Source organism: Rhincodon typus, chromosome 41, assembly GCF_021869965.1.
Source record: "Rhincodon typus isolate 14 chromosome 41, sRhiTyp1.1, whole genome shotgun sequence".
Classification (NCBI taxonomy): Eukaryota; Metazoa; Chordata; class Chondrichthyes; order Orectolobiformes; family Rhincodontidae; genus Rhincodon; species Rhincodon typus.
In genome coordinates, this window is record NC_063372.1 from 1,670,559 (window position 1) to 1,686,480 (window position 15,922).

The 15,922-nt window shown below is 44.1% G+C and overlaps 1 protein-coding gene across 1 annotated transcript in view; it reads right to left on the reverse strand.

Moving 5' to 3' along the window:
- The window catches only part of LOC109925033 (rho guanine nucleotide exchange factor 25-like), a 111,736-nt gene that overhangs the window by 17,603 nt on the left and 78,211 nt on the right, over positions 1–15,922 (reverse strand). Inside the window, exons 4-7 of the mRNA XM_048618829.1 lie at positions 8,430–8,480; positions 8,123–8,212; positions 6,887–6,979; positions 2,262–2,312 (exon numbers count right to left, since the gene is read on the reverse strand). Of these exons, the coding sequence (XP_048474786.1) occupies positions 2,262–2,312; positions 6,887–6,979; positions 8,123–8,212; positions 8,430–8,480 (285 nt within the window). The remainder of the gene's footprint in view (positions 1–2,261; positions 2,313–6,886; positions 6,980–8,122; positions 8,213–8,429; positions 8,481–15,922) is intronic.

The window sequence follows — 15,922 nt, forward strand, 5'->3', positions numbered from 1 at the left end:
TAAAATTATGAGAGGCATAGATAGGGTTGACGGTCAGAATCTTTTCCCAGAGTTGAAATGTCTAAAACTAGGGGGCATGCCTTTAAGGTGAGATGGGGAAAGTTCAAAGAAGATTTTTTACACAGAGAGAGTGGTAGGAGTCTGGAACGCGCTGCCAGGGGTGATGGTGGAAGCAGATACATTAGGGGCCTTTAAGGGACTTTTAGATAAGTACATGAATATGCAAGGAATGGAGGGATATGGACCAGAGGCAGGTAGAAGGGTTTAGTTTAACTTGGCATCATTTGGCATCATGTTCAGCTCAACATTGTGGGCCGAAAGACCATGTTCTATGCAACTGGTCCAGCCTACAAGTGACTCCAGACCCATTGCATTGTGGTTAACTCTTAACCACCCTGTGAAATGTCCTAGAAAACGCCTCAGTTCAAAGGGCAAACAAATGCTCACCTTGCCAGTGGGTGCCTACATCCCACAAAAGATGAAATGATATGATGATATCTGCCTTTCTCAGGTGAAGGTTCCCATTGAGGAGCAAGAGCTTTCTCTCCCAGTGTCCTGGCCAACAATGATCTCTCAAATGACAAGACAAAACAGATGATCTGGTCACAATCTCATTGCTCCTTGTGGGATCTTTTGGGTTGCTGACACTTCAGCAGTGCCTAATTGGATCTGAGGTCATGGAAGGTATAATATAAAATGGAAGTGATCCATTTACCTTTTTCACCTCAATGAGAAAGTTCAAGTCATCGAACTGCGTGAGTTATTAAACTGGGAGGTATTCTGCAGTAAAGAGGGCGTGACAGTGGAGTGTAATGTCAGAGAAAGGATAATACGAGCTAGCAAACATGAGCTAGTTGTTTAAAATAGGATAGGACCGTGGTGCTGTGATCACAACAAGATTGGCCATGACTTTACTGTACGGTGGAGCAGGCTCAAGAAGCCTAGTGGCCTACTCCTAAATCCTATGTTTAGTTCAGCTGGATGCCCAGCATCTTCTTCCTGTAAAGTACTGTAGCATCATTAATTGTTTGAAAAGTCGTTTGCAGATACAACTTATTCGTGGGAGAGCTGCTGCTTGTATGGAGAAAAATGAATTGATATTATTCAATAAATGACAATGGCCCGCAGTTCTCTGCTTCTGTGCTGAATCTCTCGGAAAAACAGTAAAAACAGCAAGAGTCACAACAACAACTTGCAAATATCTACTGCCTTTACCAAAGAAAATCATCCCAGGGCATCTAGAACCAGACAGCATAGTCTCAGAATAAAGGGGCACCAATTTGAGACTGAGATGAGGAGGAATTTCTTTTCTCAGAGAGTTGAGAGTCTTTGGAATTCCTTGCCACAGAGAGCTGTGGGGGCAGAGTCCTTGTGTATATTTAAGGCTGAGATAGACAGATTCTTGATCAGTCAGGGAATCGAGGGGAAGGGCAGGAAAGTGGATGTGAGGCATGTTGAATCAGCCATGATCCTATTTCATGGGGGAGCAGGCTCGAGGGACCGAACAGCCTACTCCTGCACCTATTACTTATGGCCTTATCTCAACAAATGTGATGTGGAACCACAAACAGAGAGTTGACCGAAAGCTTGGTTTTAAAGAAGGAGGAAGAGTGTGAGAGAATTCTAGACCAAAGTGAAGCGATGGAAATCAGGGGATGCTCCGAGGCCAGAATTAGAAGTTATCTCAGTGGGTTGAAATCATAGAATCCCTACAGTACAGATAGAGACTATTTGGCCCATTGAGTCTGCACTAACCCTCTGAAGAGCATTCTATGCTATCCCTGTAATCCCACATGGCTAACTCACCCAGCTTGCACGTCCCTGGACACTATGGGCAATTTAGCATGACCAACCCACCCTAACCTGCACATCACTGGACTGTAGGAGGAAACCCACGCAGACACGGGGCGAATGTGCAAACTCCACACAGACGGTCACCCGAGGCTGGAATCAAACCTGGGTCCTTGGCACTGTGAAGCAGCAGTGCTAGCCACTGAGCCACCGTGCCGCCTGGGTTCTGGGGCTGCTTACAGAAATACAGAGGGACGAGGGCATGAGGGAGTTGAAAACAAGCAGAAGGATTTTATAATCAAAGTGCTGCCATGGTAGCTGGATGGGCACCAGGGGGGGTGATGTGTGATCGGGACTGGGAAGTAGCAGAGCTCGAAAGGAACTGAGATTTACAGAGGGATCAGGATGGAAGGCTGGAGAATGAAAGAACAATAGGGCCAGGAAATATCCCAGTTTGGTGATTGCTGTACCTCTAACAGAGTGGTGTCCTGCTCAGCCTTCTTCGAATACTTCAGGAAATCCTGGGGAGCAAAGAAAGAAAACAGGTAACTCATGGGTTGCAAAATCTGTGCCAGCAAGATAAATACTATCAAACAATGTAGTGATTACTTTCACACGCCAATCAAACAGGCAGAGCAGTCCTGTAATGGGATAGAAGAAATTTTGGTGTGAGCAGCAGCCAACAATGTACCAATGCTTAGTTCAAGATCCCAAATTTCTCTCTAAAGCTAAGAACAGTAACAGGGATTCTGTGCAGATACAGAAAGGCCAATTAAAGAGACCTTGCACTAAATGGCCCAGGCCTGCTCCGATCTACAAAAACAGAATAGCACTGACTGAAGTGAGAAGGGTGGGAGCTGATGGCAAGTGGTAGTGTCCCTGCCTCTTGGCTGGAAGACCCAGATTCAAGTCTGACTGCTCCAAAGGTATATAAAAATGCCTCTAAGTGAGGAGAATGGGCAGTAGCTGGGATGCATGGAAGGGGAACTGGTTCACATAAAAAAAAGCCTCAGCAAAGCCTCAGCAAAACTGAGCTAAGAGAGTGTACCACACACAGCAAGCAACAGGGAACCCAAAGGACTCGTTTCCATTAATGTGGAGCCTATTTGTTGTTTTGGTGATGTTGCATAACTGTGCTGAAGTTGTCAGATCAGCAATGCACTGGGAGAGCCAATTCAATCGCAAGTTTCCAGTTATGGATCAGTTTACATGCAGTGAGGTGTTGGGTAGCCCATACTGGGAAGGGCTGTTGCTCTGGGAGCTAGAAACAGTCCAATAATGGGCCACAGAAATATTATGCATGAGCTAACAGCAGTGTCTGCCTACATTGACAGTGGTGGGGTTTCTCCAGTTTTTACAGTTGCAACTTTGGCAGAAGCCTCTCAGCAAAACCCCAGAGAAACTGGGTAAAGGCTGTTCATGGTGACCACTGTCTAAGACCAGTTGGCAATCTGTCGAACTTATTCATAGGAAAATGCTGCAAGTGCACTTTCAGGGTTAAATTACAGGAGGACACTACACAAAAGGAGGAATTCTCCAGAATTTAGAAAGTTAAGGGGTGATTTGTTCCAAGTTTTCATGATATAAAGGGCTACAGATGGGATTAATGGAGTAAAACTACTTCTGTTTGTTGCGGTGTCTAGGACTAGGGAGCAGAGTCTTAAAGTTAGAACCACTTCTTCACACAATAATGGGCACTTGTACGAAAGTGTACTTGTACATACTTGTACAGCAATGTTAATCTTCGTATCGATTGGATATATCAAATTAGCAAAGGTAATTTTGAGGGTGAGTTTATTTGGGAAGAGTTCCTTAAAACAATATGTTGTGAAACCAACCAGAAATGTGCTACTCTGGTTAAATGCCCTGAAACAGGATTAATAAATGAACTCAGAGTAAAGGATCCTCCAGGGAAGAGGCATCATAATGGGTTAGAATTTCATATTCAGTTTGAGGGTGAGAAACCTGGGTCTGAAACTAGTGTCTTACACTGAAATAAAGGCAATTATAGCAAGATGGAAACACACTTAGCTAAAGTGGAAGAGGGAAATAAAGGGATAAGAGTTGATGAGAGTAAACTAGCAAGAAATATGTAAACAAGCAATAAGCATTTCTACAAGTGTAGAAAAGGTAAAAGAGTAGCTAAAATAATCATTGTTCCCCTTTGGGATTAATAGTAGGGGACACAAAATGCCAGAGATTTTGAACAAATATCTTGTATCTGTCTTCATGGTAGAAGATACTAACACCATCCTAAAACTAACTGAAAATCAGTGAGGAGAGGCAAAGTGAGGAATTTAAATTATCTTTGTCACTTGCAAAAAACCTAATAGCTGACATGTCCCCTGTCCTGATAGTCTTAAAACAAGTGGATGCATTGCATTTAATCTTTGAAAGTTCATGAGATTCAGGAAAGGTCCCAACGGATTGGAAAATTGCCAAAGTTATACTCCTATTCAAGAAAGCAGGGAGACAGAAATCAATTAGTCTAACATCAGTCATTGGGAAAATGCCAGAATCCATTATTAAGGAAGTAATAGCATGTTATTTTGAAAATCATAACATAGTCAGGCAGATCCAACAAGGTTTTGTGAAAGGGAAACCATATTTGATAAACAGAGGCTTTTGAGGATGTGACAATCAGGATAGATAAGGTAGAACCAGTTGGATTGCTAAAAGGCATTCAATAAGGTGCCACATTAAAAAAAAAGTTACTGCACAAGATGAGAGGCCAAGGTACTGGGGCTAATATACTGGTGCAGATAGAGACTGGCTAACTGACCAGAAACAGAGAGTCAGGATAAATGGGACATCTTCAAGTTGATAAGCTACGACTAATGGAGTGCTGTAGGAATTACTGCTGGGGCCATAGCCACTTGCATCCAAATTAACGACTTGGATAATGAGACTGAGTATACAGAAGCCAAATTTGCTAATGATTCAAAGATAGGTAGGAAAGCAAGTTGTGAGGAAGATACAAAGAGTCTGTAAAAGGGTATGGGGAGGTTAAGTGATTGGGCAAAACCTTTGAAAATTGAATATAATGTGGGGATATCTCAGGTTATTGATTTTGATAGGAAGAATGGAAAAGCAAAATATCATTTAACTGGAGAGAGACTGCAGAATGCTGTGATTCAGAGGGATCAAGGTATCTTAACACATTAAAAAAATGTCAGCATGCAAGTACAGCAAGTGATTGAGAAGATAAACGGAATGCTGTCTTTTGTTGTAATCGGGTTGGAATATATAAGTAAGGAAATGGTACTGCAAATGCACAGGACATTGGTGAGGCCGCACCTACTGCATATAGTTGCGGTCTCCTAGTTTGGAGAAGATGTAGACTTGCATTGGGGGCAGTTCAGAGTAGGCTCTGTTGACCAATTCTTGGGATGAAGGCCTTTGTTTTATGAGGAATGGTTGAGCAGATTGGGCTGATACTCATGGGAGTTTCAAAGAATGAGAGGGGATCCTATTGAAACATATAAGATTCTGGGGGTTTGGGGGGGTGGAGGTTAGATGGGGTAGATGCTGAGAAGATGCCTCTCCTCATAGCAAAACCAAGAACTGAGGGGAATAAGGAGTTGCCCGTTTTCTACTGCGAACTTGTGTTGGAGGCAGGATGAACTGGAAGGATAATACTGATAAGCTGAGATGAATGAGAAGAGGGGACACTCGTAGAACCAGATAGACCAGAATGGCCTAAGGCTTGCTTCAGTATGGTACATTTGAAGATGCCTCAGTAAAAGCGCAACAAAATGGTATTTCGTTTTACATCACTTCTTCCATTCAAATACAGTAACACTTCACTGTTCCATGACAGAAAAAGAACATTTTCGAATCTGGACTTATGAAAGTTCAGAAGACATCCCTTATCTCAAAGGCACAAATGAATGACATTTTCTTTCACATTGCAAAAAGTAAAAATGTCTACAAATTGACATAAAATGGCTCTCAAAGCACATGACCGAACACGTACACATTCCTCACTTGCTGGAGTTGGGTTGTCAACTGTGTGTGCACATCTTTCTGGAGATTTTGTCACATGACCTCTTGCCTTTCAATCATCCCACCCAGTCAAAAAGCCTCCCCACCCGTCATCAGCCCCTCTCAAATACTGGTCTCAGTAATGAACAAGTGTTCAAGGAGAGTAAAACACACACTCTCTCACTCACACACACGTTTTGTGACACTTGACCTCCTGTGTTGTTCACAGTTGCATCCAGGAGATTAATACTTAATTCCTGGAGACTCCAGGATAGTTGTGGAGCTGAAGGTGTTCATACAAGATGATCAATTGAGCTTGGAGCAGAGTTTCTAACACAGGCCGAAAAGTTTTATTTGCCACAAGAAGCAGTGGGGTTTGCCTTTAAGGGGCCGAAGGAGAATGCAGGGCCCTCTGGGTCATTCTGCGAAGCCAATCAGCAATGGAAACCACATGAGCCGCGCGCGCTGCGTGACACCTTTGGGGAAAGTGTCACTGTTTTCAGCTCGTTAACATTTCCGCAAACAGCCCAGTGGCGTTACTGCAGCTACATGCTCAATTGTGCGCCCGCTTTAGCGCATTCAAACTCCCGAGTTCCAAACAGTAAAATTGCGCGGTGCAGAATGCCAGTCGCAACTCACAAGAAATCAGAAGCAGCCCACTGTTTGCCCGGATTTAGCGATCTGGGCAGCCCCTGGGCACAGCAACCAGTGCCTCCCTGCTTTAGTAGATGAGGAAAATCGTGGCAGGGTTGTCTTGCAGGGGTGGCACTTCTAGTAGCTGGCAAACATGGGCACTGGCAGAGCAAAACCACAGAGTTAATTCAGGCAGATGTAAGGTTAAATGAGAATAGAATTAATTAAAACTGCTGTAAACCACACACAACTCTAAATGCATTCTGACCACTAATTATCCTCAGTATCACATCTTTGTTGTTGGGGTCAATGGATTCGCTAGTTTGGGTAGGTCAATAGTGGTAAAAGGCATTTGGACAAAATAAACAGATCAGGTAAGGAATGTAAGAAGGACTTTAATGTAAACCATGACAAACATCCCCTCGCAAAGCATTGTTTATTTGTCAGTAGGTCCAGGCATGAACAGACTGCTCCCCACCTTCAACAGAAGCTGGTACTTCATGATTCTCTGAACGGGTTTGATAAGTAAATCATTCAGCTGAAGCCTGTGGCCTAGTTGTTGCTTCAGCTCCTGAAAAAACAAGGACAAAACATTACTTTGGCAGGCCGATCGGCCTTAGGTCTCCCCCAAAATTACCCACACAATGGCTCACCACATTCTCTGAATGAAACTGCTGACTCTTAGTCCTTTCCACATGTATTTCACACTCAGATTGGTGTTGTGTGTCAATTCAAAGAGTGATAGCTAGTCACCCATTAACTAAAGATCCCCTCGATCTACTCTGCTTTACGTTTAAACCCATTTCCCATATCAGTCCACCTTATAGCCTGGAACAAAAACAAAGTTGCAGGAAAAGCTCAGCAGGTTTGGCAGCATCTGTGAAGGAGAAAACAGAGTTAACGTTTCAGGTCCGGTGACCCTTCCTCAGAACTGATGGTAGCTGGGAAAACGTCAGTTTATATGCAGAAAATAGGGAGGTGGGTGGGGTAGGGAGTAAACGATAGGATAGAGCCCAAAGAGAGAGAAAGACAGTTGGACAGACAAAGGAGTTGCTAACGATCAGGCTGGGAGGGTGAATAGTTGTTAATGGGGACTGTTAGTGACTAACAACAGGGGGTGTGTAATGGCAGGCTATGTGGTAACAAGGCCTGGTGTGTGGGGTGGAGGGCTGGGACATGGGAGAGTCTAGGCCCTAAAATTATTGAACTCAATACTGAGTCCGGAGGGCTGTAGGGTCCCCAAGCAGAAAATGAGGTGTTGTTCCTCCAGCTTGCGTTGGGCTTCACTGGAACACTGCAGCAAGCCAGAGACAGAGTTGTTGGCCAGGGAGCAGGGTAGTGCATTGAAGTGGCAGGCAACAGGTAGTTCAGGGTCTTTTTTGTGAGCAGAACGTAGATGTTCTGCGAAGCAGTCGTCAAGTCTACGCTTCGTTTCCCCATTTTTATAACCTGTGAGGGTTAATTTTGAACCAATTGCTGTCGGATTAATTGCTCCAGGCTTGCACCAATATTTCTGTCAAATCTTTACAATTAGCAGTGAGAATGGAGCCTGCGATGGACATAGAGCCATCCTTGCAAAGATGAAAAGGTGACAAGCAAACCACCATTCCATCTAGTCTCCCTATTTATGAAGAGATTCTCTAGGGCATGTTACTGTCAAACTTAATCCAAGCACTCTGTGTGCAACATCAAACCAAAATGAAAGGGCACTCACTTCAAAGTAGGTATCGATGTACTCGGAGACGATATGCTCTGATTTAGGTTTATTCTGGCAATAAACCACGTACATGTGTAACCGTCTTTCCTGGAAAATAATACATGTTCATTCTACTTGGGAATTAACAACAGACAAGAACACACCACACAGGCCCCACACGTCCTCTTATAACATACACCGAATATCTTCACTCCTGTCTTTGTCCCTTTAATGCTCTTTCTCTGGCCATTAAGCTTGCATTTGTATCAAAGCGCACACTGTCGGACGAGCTAATGGCAGCGTAACCGTAATGAGCTGTACGAACCGCTTCGCCAAACTTATGCCAAAGCCCCACGGCATCATGAGTGGCAACTGGCTATGGAATATCACTGCTGACTGTGCCACTGCCACCCAACATCCACCATTCAACGGGGGAATGGAGAGAAGCAGTTTGGAGAGTTTGAAGCTGATGTCCTTTGATCACAAGCTGCTGGAGTGTTTCCCCCCTCAGGATCGACTGATGGTATAGCAGGCCCAGCAGCCTGTGACGAATGCGGGAGGCAGGCACTTATTGCGCCACAACAGAGGGCACAAAAGACATTCTGGCTCAAGGAAATTGTTTTTAAATAAAGCAGAGATGAGGGGGCAAAAGAATGGCAGGATTTCCCGCACTTTGTGATGACTACGAAAGATAAACACCCACGAAAACAATCCTTCACCCAAGACTGATGAGTCATTGATATCTGTGGTCCCTTGACCTTGGGAATCCACGAGCTGTGAATGGAACAAAGATGGGCTTTGTTTTAATATTTTTATTAATATTGGTCTTAGAGTATGGTGACTTAAACACTTTTCACTGTACTTGTTTGTAAAAATACAAGTGCACAGACTGGAAGACGAAAGCTTTGAGATTGTCAATGCTTAATGCCTCTTTGCTGTAGGCTATTTTCAGGGAGATGTCAATTGATTTATTTTAAATGGGTTCAATTAAAGGAACTGTATCAAGGTGGATGAAGCTATTGTCCCTGACTCCACATACAGGCTAACTGCAAGATGTTTAATGTTTATGCTGCATAGGAATAACAGGGGCTCAGAGATGCCATTTGTCCCCTTGAATCTGTTCCTCTGCTCAGTGGGATCATAGCCAGTCTATCTGAATGACATACCTTCACATAAGTGTCCTACCTGATATCTGCCAAAGAGGAAGTGCAATGAAGGGTCAGCAGTCTGACCCCTGGGATGGCCAGCAAGACCTATGAGGAGACAGCAAGGTGTATTCTCTAGGGCTCAGTCACATCATCTCATTGACACTCCCAAAATTCTGACAGGGCTTGACAGAGTCGATGCAGTCCTCCTCTGCCCCCCTGCCCCCCCACCCATTCAGCTGTGGAGAGTCTAGAACCAGGGGACATAGTCTCAGAATAAATGGCAGGCCTTTTCTGCATGAGATAAGGAGAAATTTCATCACCCAGAGGGTGGTGAATCTTTGGAACTCTCCACCACAGAAGGCTGTGGAAGCTCAATCATTGAGTATGTTCAAGACAGAGATCAACAGAGTAAAGGTATCAAGAGATAGTGCAAGCAAATAGAGTTGAGATAAGAAAATCAGCCATGGTCCAGTTGAATGGTGGAGCTGGCTTATACAGTCATACAGCATGGAAACAGACCCTTTGATCCAACCATAATGCCAACCCCAATCCCAAACTGAACTAGTCCCATCTGCATGTGCTTGGCCCATATTCCTCCAAACCCTTCTTATTCATGTACTTATCCAAATGTCTTTTAAGCATTGTAACTGTACCCACATCCACCACTTCCTCTGGCAGTTCATTCCACACATAAACCACTCTCTGTGTAAAAGAATTGCTCCTCATGTCTTTTCTAAATCTTTCACCTCTCACCTTAAAAACATGCCCTTGAAATCTCTCACCCTCGGGGAAAGACACCTACCATTCACCTTATCTATACCCCTCATTATTTTATAAACTTCAATAAGGTCACCCCTCAACTTCCTACGGTCCAGTGAAAAATGTCCCAGTCTATCCAGCCTCTCCCCTTAACTTAAACCCTCCATTCCTGGCAACATCATGATAAGTCACTTCTGAGACTTCTCCAGCTTAATAATATCCTTCCTATAACAGGGCGACCAGAACTGGACACAGTATTCCAGAAGAGGCCTCACCAACATCCTGTACAACCTCAACATGATGTTCCCAACTCCTATACTCAAAGGTCCGAGCAATGAAGGCAAGCGTGCTAAACATCTTCTTAACCACCCTGTCTATATGTGACACAAATTTCAAAGAATTGTGTACCTGAACCGCTGGGTCTCTCTGTTGTACAACACTACCCAAGGCCGTACATTTAACTGTATAAGTCCTGCCCTTGTTTGTTTCACCAAAATGCAATACCTTGCATTTATCTAAATTAAACTCCATTTGCCACTCTTCAGCCCGTTGACCGAACTGATCAAGATCTCTCGGTAATCTGAAATAACCTTCTTCACTGTCCACTATGCCACCAATTTTGGTGTCATCTGCAAACTTACCAACCGTGCCTTCTATATTCTCATTCAAATTATATAACTAACAAACAACAGTGAACCTAGCACCGATCCCTGTGAAACACTACTGGTCACAGACCTCCAATCCAAAAAACAACCCTCCATCATCACTCTCTCTCTTTTGCCATTAAGCCAATTTTGTATCCAATTGGCAAGCTCACCCTGAATCCCATGTGATCTAACTTTACTATTTAATCTACCATGCAGAACCTTGTCGAAGGTTTCACTAAAATCCAAGTAAATAATGTCTACTGTTCTGTCATCATCAATCTTCTTGGTTACTTCCCCAAAACAAACTCAATCAAGTTTGTGAGACACGATTTCCCTCTCACAAAACCATGCTGACAATCTCTAATTATTCCTTGCCTCTCCAAATGGATATAAATCCTATCTTTCAGAATCACATCCAACAACTTACCCACCACCAAAGTCAGACTCACACGTCTATAGTTCCCAGGCTTCTCCTTACATCCCTTCTTAAACAAAGGCACAACATTAGCCACTCTCCAGTCATCTGGCACCTCACCTGTAGTCATAGATGATACAAATATTTTTGCCAGGCTCAGTGGGCTGAATGGCCTACTCCTTTACACTACTGTAATTCGACGTAAACAGTACGATGGCCTCAAATGGTACACAGAATCATCATAGAGTCCCTACAATATGGAAGCAAGCCATTTGGCCCATCGAGTCCACACTCACCCTCCGAAGAATATCCCAGCCAGATCCAACCCCCTACCATATCCCTGTAACCCTGCATTTCCCATGGCTTATCTACCTGGCCTGCAAATGCCTGAACACTACGGGCAATTTAGCATGGCCAATCCACCTAACTTGCACATCTTTGGACTGTGGGAGGAAACTGGAGCATCTGGAGCAAACCCACACAGACACGGGGAGAATGTGCTAACCCCACACAGACAGTTGCCCGAGGGGGGACTTGAACCCGGGTCCCTGGCGCTGTGAGGCAGTTGATAGTGGTTTATTAATTTACAGTAGCTATGGAGTGTGAGGTGCTGATGCTGGAAGTCCCAGTCCCAGCTGTTGACTCTACGACAACATTCTTGGCTGCTGAAAACACATCATCCCCTGGTCAGAGACAGACCTGCAGTACCGCTCACACAGATCTCTGAAGGAGGACAGGGCAGTCTCACTGGAAATAATGCCCTACCCTTGGCTGAAATTCAGCACTCCAGCGATGGCAACTGTTTCCCATTCGGTACTCTTGGGACCATCTTTCAAATGTACAAGCATGAAGTTGTGTCACAACGCATGTGTTACCATGGCAATTCAGGGTAGGGGCAGAAGCATTTGAAGTTGATTCATAGACTCATGGAGCTGTACAGCACGGAAACAGACCCTTCGGTCCAATTCATCCGTGCCGACCAGATATCCTAAATTAATCTAGCCCCATTTGCCAGCATTTATCCCACGTCCCTCTAAACCCTTCCTACTCATGTACCCATCTAGATGTCTTTTAAATGTTCTAACTATACCAGCCTCCACCACTTCCTCTGGCAGCTCATTCCATACACTCACCACCCTCTGTGTGAAAAGGTTGTCCCCTCAGGTCCCTTGTAAATCTGTCCTCTCTCACCTTAAATTATGCCCTTACTTTTAGACTCCCTTACCCTGGAGAAAAGACCTCGACTATTCACCCTACCCATGTCCCTCATGATTTTATAAACCTCTGTAAGGTCAGCCCTCAGCTTCCGACACTCCAGGGAAAATAGCCCCAGCTTATTCAGCCTCTTCCTGTAGCTCAAACCCTCTAGTCTCAGTGCTGGAATTCCTTCACTACACCTCTCTACCACTCTGCTCTCTCTATAAGGTCCCCCTCAGCTTCCGACACTCCAGGGAAAATAGCCCCAGCTTATTCAGCCCATCCCTATAGCTCAAACCCTCCAACCCTGGCAACATCCTTGTAAATCTTTTCTGAACCCTTTCAAGTTTCACAACATCCTTCCTATAGCAAGGAGACCAGAACTGAATGCAATATTCCAAAAGTGGTCTAAACAATGACATGTAGAGCCGCAACATGACCTCCCAAATCCCACACTCCGGGCTAGATGGGAAGCACAATGGAAGAGGGTCACACATCCACATGACACATTCAGTCAAGTTCGCCATCACACACCCCCGCCCCGAACAACAGTAATTGACCTAAGGGTGCAGGAAGGAGATGCTATTGAGCACAGGTCAGTGGGAAGCCTATAGGTCAAGTTCCCCACCTGTACACCCAGTCCTTTCTTTTGGATGAAATGGTTCTAACCAGGGGCACCGACCACACTGTGAAGTTATGCACTTGCCCATAACCAATCATGCTCCCAAACTCTGCCCCATTTTGCCACGTATGATCTAGTGGGCAACGTCCAAATTAGTTCATTTTCAATGATGGCACTTGCGAATAACGACTGTAGTCAAATTAGATATAATCAAAATTCCAAACTGACATTGCAAATACCAAAGTCATAGAAAAGTGAAAAAAATCAAAGCTCGCCTTTCGTTTAGATGGTAACCCCTCATTCTTCCCAGTCAGTCATGATGTTAACTCTCCAGGGGTTCAGTTCGTACCTGGGTTGTCAAATCCGACTCAGTTGCTAGGGCCGTGCTAGCCATTTGAGCTGTGCTAATGTACTTAAACCCCTCGCCCTGCACAAATATGTCCAGTTTCCTATGGGGGCAGCACATTATCAGGCAAAAGAAAGCCATCTCTATTGATCAGTATGTCCCAAAGATAGAGCCCTGGTTCTGTTTGACATCTTCACCCACCAATAACCTATGCTTCCAAAATTTTATCAACTCTTTAATGTTATAACCCTTTTCTCTTCCACCAAGTCCCGAGACAGTTAATTCACATATTTATTCGTCTGAATATGAATAAGTTTCACCTCCCATATTTAAATCTGAATGTGCCCCTTTGTCTTGAGGCTTGTGAGAATATTAACATTGTGTTTTGGGAATCCAGGATTTCTATGCAGTTCAAAGTTTGAACTATTCCGAAAAGCTTTCCCTGGCCCATCCTTTTCCTGATATAAAAAATCCATAGCACCCTTAGTCTTCCCTCACAGTTCAGGCGGCCAATCCTATTAAATAATGAAAACAGAAAGTGCAGAAGAAACTCAGCAGGTCTGCCAACAATGGTGGAAAAGGAAAGTCTCAAGGTTTTGAGTCCAAATGCTTCTTCTTCAGAACTAAAATGAACCCCCTTTAGTTTTGAAGAAGAGTCATGCCAGACTCGAAATGTTAACTCTCTCCACAGATGCTGCCAAACCTTCTGAATTTCTTACGCACTTTTTATTTTCGATTCCCAGTATCTGCAGTCCTTTCTCCCTAACAAATAATAGCCGTTTTTCCATTAAAAATTCCAAATCACTCCCCTGTGCTGCTTTCTAAAATAAAAGTTTGCGTATATTTGGTTCGGTCACAATTTGTTTTCCGTTCCAGATTGATCGCTCTGTAGATTTTTTAAGTGCATCCTCTGCCTATTGACCGAATGCCCTAATTTGTCAGATACCTGGGTCCATGACATTTACAACTCCATCCAAGTTTGTTACAGCTCCTTCCACCAAATCATTGATAAGTATCAGTGGAACTGGCCCAGAACAGATCTCCTCTTCACCTTATTCCAAGGAGCAGCTGCTGTTTAACAACACCATTTTGCAACCTTCAACTCAACCGACTAAGTTATTCACTCCAAAAGCTTCCCCCTCTATTCTGCACATCCCTACAATGAAAAATTAATCTTCCCTATGATCCTTTCTTAGAAGAAGCCCAGCAATTCAAAATATGCTGAGAATATCATGCTGTTATATTCTCAAAACGGCTCTGTTAATCTCCACAGGCAAGATTCATGAATTAATGAGGGTATCACTGATTAGGCCAGTATTTATTGCCCATCCCTAAGTGCCCAGAGAGCAGTTATGCGTCAACCACGTTGCTGTGGGTCTGGAGTCACATGTAGGTCAGACCAGGTAAGGATGGTCGTTTCCTTCCCTAAAGGACATTAGTGAACCGGAGGGGTTTTTCCAACGATGGTTGTGTGGTCATCATTAGACTCTTGATGCCAGATGTTTATTGAATTCAAATTCCACCATCTGCCAGGGCAGGATTCGAACCCAGGTCCCCAGAACATTACCTGGGTGTCTGGATTGACAGTATAGCAATAATACCACAAGGCCATCACTTCCCTAATCTACTGCCTATAAATTCAAGACTGCTTTTTTAAGTTTAGTTGGTCATGTGTTAACTAGTAAGCAGGAGGAAAATCACCGTGCTTCATCAAAACAATTGCATGAGAACTTTTCTGTCTACCTGTGAGATCAGATACAGTCTTAGTTCAAGTCTGCACTCCTGACAGAACACCTTTCCTAAGCACTGGAAGGATCAGCTCAGACTTTGTATACGTTACTGGGATGGGGCTTAATTCTCCATCTTCTGACTCAAAGCCATTAGTGCCTATCAACTGAGCCATGGCCAATACTGAGATGATTGTGGAACTGAAAACAAACGGATCATGGCATCCCTGACCAATCAACATGATTGTGCCTTATGCTGGGCTCACTATCAAAACATTTAGGCAGTTTTTGAACACAGGAATTAGGAATAGGAGACCATCCAGTCCCTCAGACCTGCTCTATCATTCTATACAATCCTAGCTGACCTTGGGTTTTCAACTCCACTTTCCCACCTGCTCCCTTGATTTCCTGAGAGATCAAAATTTTGTTTATCTCGGCTTTAACTGCATTGAGTGATGGAGCATCTCCAACCCTCTCAGGTAGAGATTTGTGAAAACTCAAAACTTTTTGAGGGAAGACTGATCTCAGTCTGAAATGATCACCCGCTTACTCTGAAACTGTTCCCCATCCTCCTCCCCCCATCGTGTTCTAGATTCCCCAGCCAGGGGCAACAACCTGTCAGTATTGACCCCATCAAAATCCCCTTCATACTCAATGAGATCCCTGCTCATTCCGCTAACCTCCAGAGAATATCAACCTAATTTACTCAGTCTCTCATCACAGGACTACCCTCTTACCTCAAGGATCAATTAATTGAACCTTCGCTGCACCACCTCCCATACAAGTAGATCCCTCTTAGATACAGAGATCAGAATGCTGTCCCTGTCCCACCTCCAATACAAGTAGATCCCTCCTCAGATACAGAGATCAGAATGTAGTCCCTGTCCCACCTCCAATACAAGGAGATCCCTCCTTAGACACAGAGATCAGGATGTGGTCCCTGTTCCACCTTCAATA